Source organism: Fusarium odoratissimum (assembly GCF_000260195.1).
Source record: "Fusarium odoratissimum NRRL 54006 unplaced genomic scaffold supercont1.326, whole genome shotgun sequence".
NCBI classification, from domain to species: domain Eukaryota; kingdom Fungi; phylum Ascomycota; class Sordariomycetes; order Hypocreales; family Nectriaceae; genus Fusarium; species Fusarium odoratissimum.
In genome coordinates this window covers 1-1580 of record NW_022159012.1, presented here as the reverse complement: position 1 = coordinate 1580, position 1580 = coordinate 1, and the positions used below count along the sequence as shown (strand labels likewise).

The window sequence follows — 1580 nt, the reverse complement described above, 5'->3', positions numbered from 1 at the left end:
TAAAGGTCGAACACTCCAGAATATTCATCTTCAGGAAATCTAATCTTCAAAGTCACATAATAACTCAAACTTGATGGAACAAGACGCTTAAAATTCCAGGGTCTTGATCCTTCTCAACCTATCTGGCGCCCAAGACACATGAATAACAAGCTCATCGTTTCGCCGGGGTCGCGCAGTATCCAGTCAGAGGGTCATAAGCATTCGAAGCTCATGACTGCCGTTATATGATCCACAAATCAGCAACAGTTACATAATACTCTGTAATATCTGGTATCGGACTAAAGATTAAAATCGGTTATCCCTTTTTTACAATAAAACGTATTTAACAAAAACATATTACTAACAGATTAATTCACAACTATTAGTACAGTATCCATACACCCCTTGTTGGCAGCTTACATTGAGAGACGTGGAATATCTACCCCGTAAGCGAAGCTCAGAGTGAACAAACAACGCCCTGCATACACTGTGGTGCACCCGAGGCTTTCTCTCCTGCAATAAGCCTTGCAGCTATAGAATTACCATTTTTGTACACCCGAATTTCTTTTCACGTCGATACGACTGCATCCTGAGTTCCAGGAAGCCGCGATGCCTTTGGATGGATCTCCCTCTAAGCTAGGTTTTGCTTACGAGCCCCTCGAAACAGCCTGGTTTGGACGATACATTGGCATATAAGGTGGATCCATGCAGTAACTCACTGGTACCTACCTCGGAACTCACAAAGAGCATGCTGTAGTGTAGCGAGAAATGCGAGTGCGCAATACGGTATTATAAATATCATCGTATTTTATTCATTACCTTTCTTCCATTCTTCTGAACTAGAACGAATTGTATCTCCATACAACTCCCCTATACGTTATGTTAGTCGTCCTGACGCTTCGTACTGCCGCCGTGGTTGCCCTCGCCGTCGGAGCTCAAGCAGGTGTTTGTAGGCCTGGCGCTCCTTCATACTCGTCCATCCAGTCTCAGTTGACGGGCAATGAAAATTTCCCGTCCGCTGCTGGTACCTCTCCAGTATATACTGATGTTATGGGAAAGTCTGATAGCGAAACTGGTCTGTCAACTACCGCATATCAAACCCCGGGAGAGGAGCCTACAAGGACGGGGCGTCCTGAAAACCAACCTGGTCCTACTGTTGTGAATACTTCCTCGTTTGCTTCTACCAGTCACCCTTCGGGGACCATGATTCAAGACACGCTTTCAAACGCCTTCACGACCTCGATCGCCGAGTCCGTCGCATCGACCATGGTAGAACAAAGACCTACAACTATCGCTCCTGAGACCCCCACCTCTCAATCTTGCACAAAAGAATCTGGAGCTGCCACATCCGGCTGCGCAAATAAACCAGAGCCTGTCTGCGGTCAAACAGGCCTCTTCAAGGACAGCCATGTCTATTTGATCACCCTTTTCCAACAGTACGATTTGGCGGGATGTAAAGCTGAGTGTGAAAAAAGGGATGACTGCAAGTCAATCGGTTTTACCAGTGGTAACCAGTGCGAGCTTTATAGTACTAGTGTCTCTGCCATGGAATTTGAGGCCGAGGATGGGTGGTACTTTTCCGTCTACGACGCTGCCTGCTT

General features: G+C 46.5%; 1 protein-coding gene across 1 annotated transcript; it reads left to right on the top strand.

Annotated features, from left to right (window-relative positions):
* Window positions 1-979: 979 nt before the first annotated feature.
* FOIG_16923 (uncharacterized protein) lies at window positions 980-1141 on the top strand (the record flags this gene model as incomplete). Its single annotated transcript, XM_031218403.1, has 1 exon — window positions 980-1141. The coding sequence occupies one exon, from the start codon at window positions 980-982 to the stop codon at window positions 1139-1141; it is 162 nt and encodes a 53-aa protein (XP_031051883.1).
* Window positions 1142-1580: the final 439 nt, after the last annotated feature.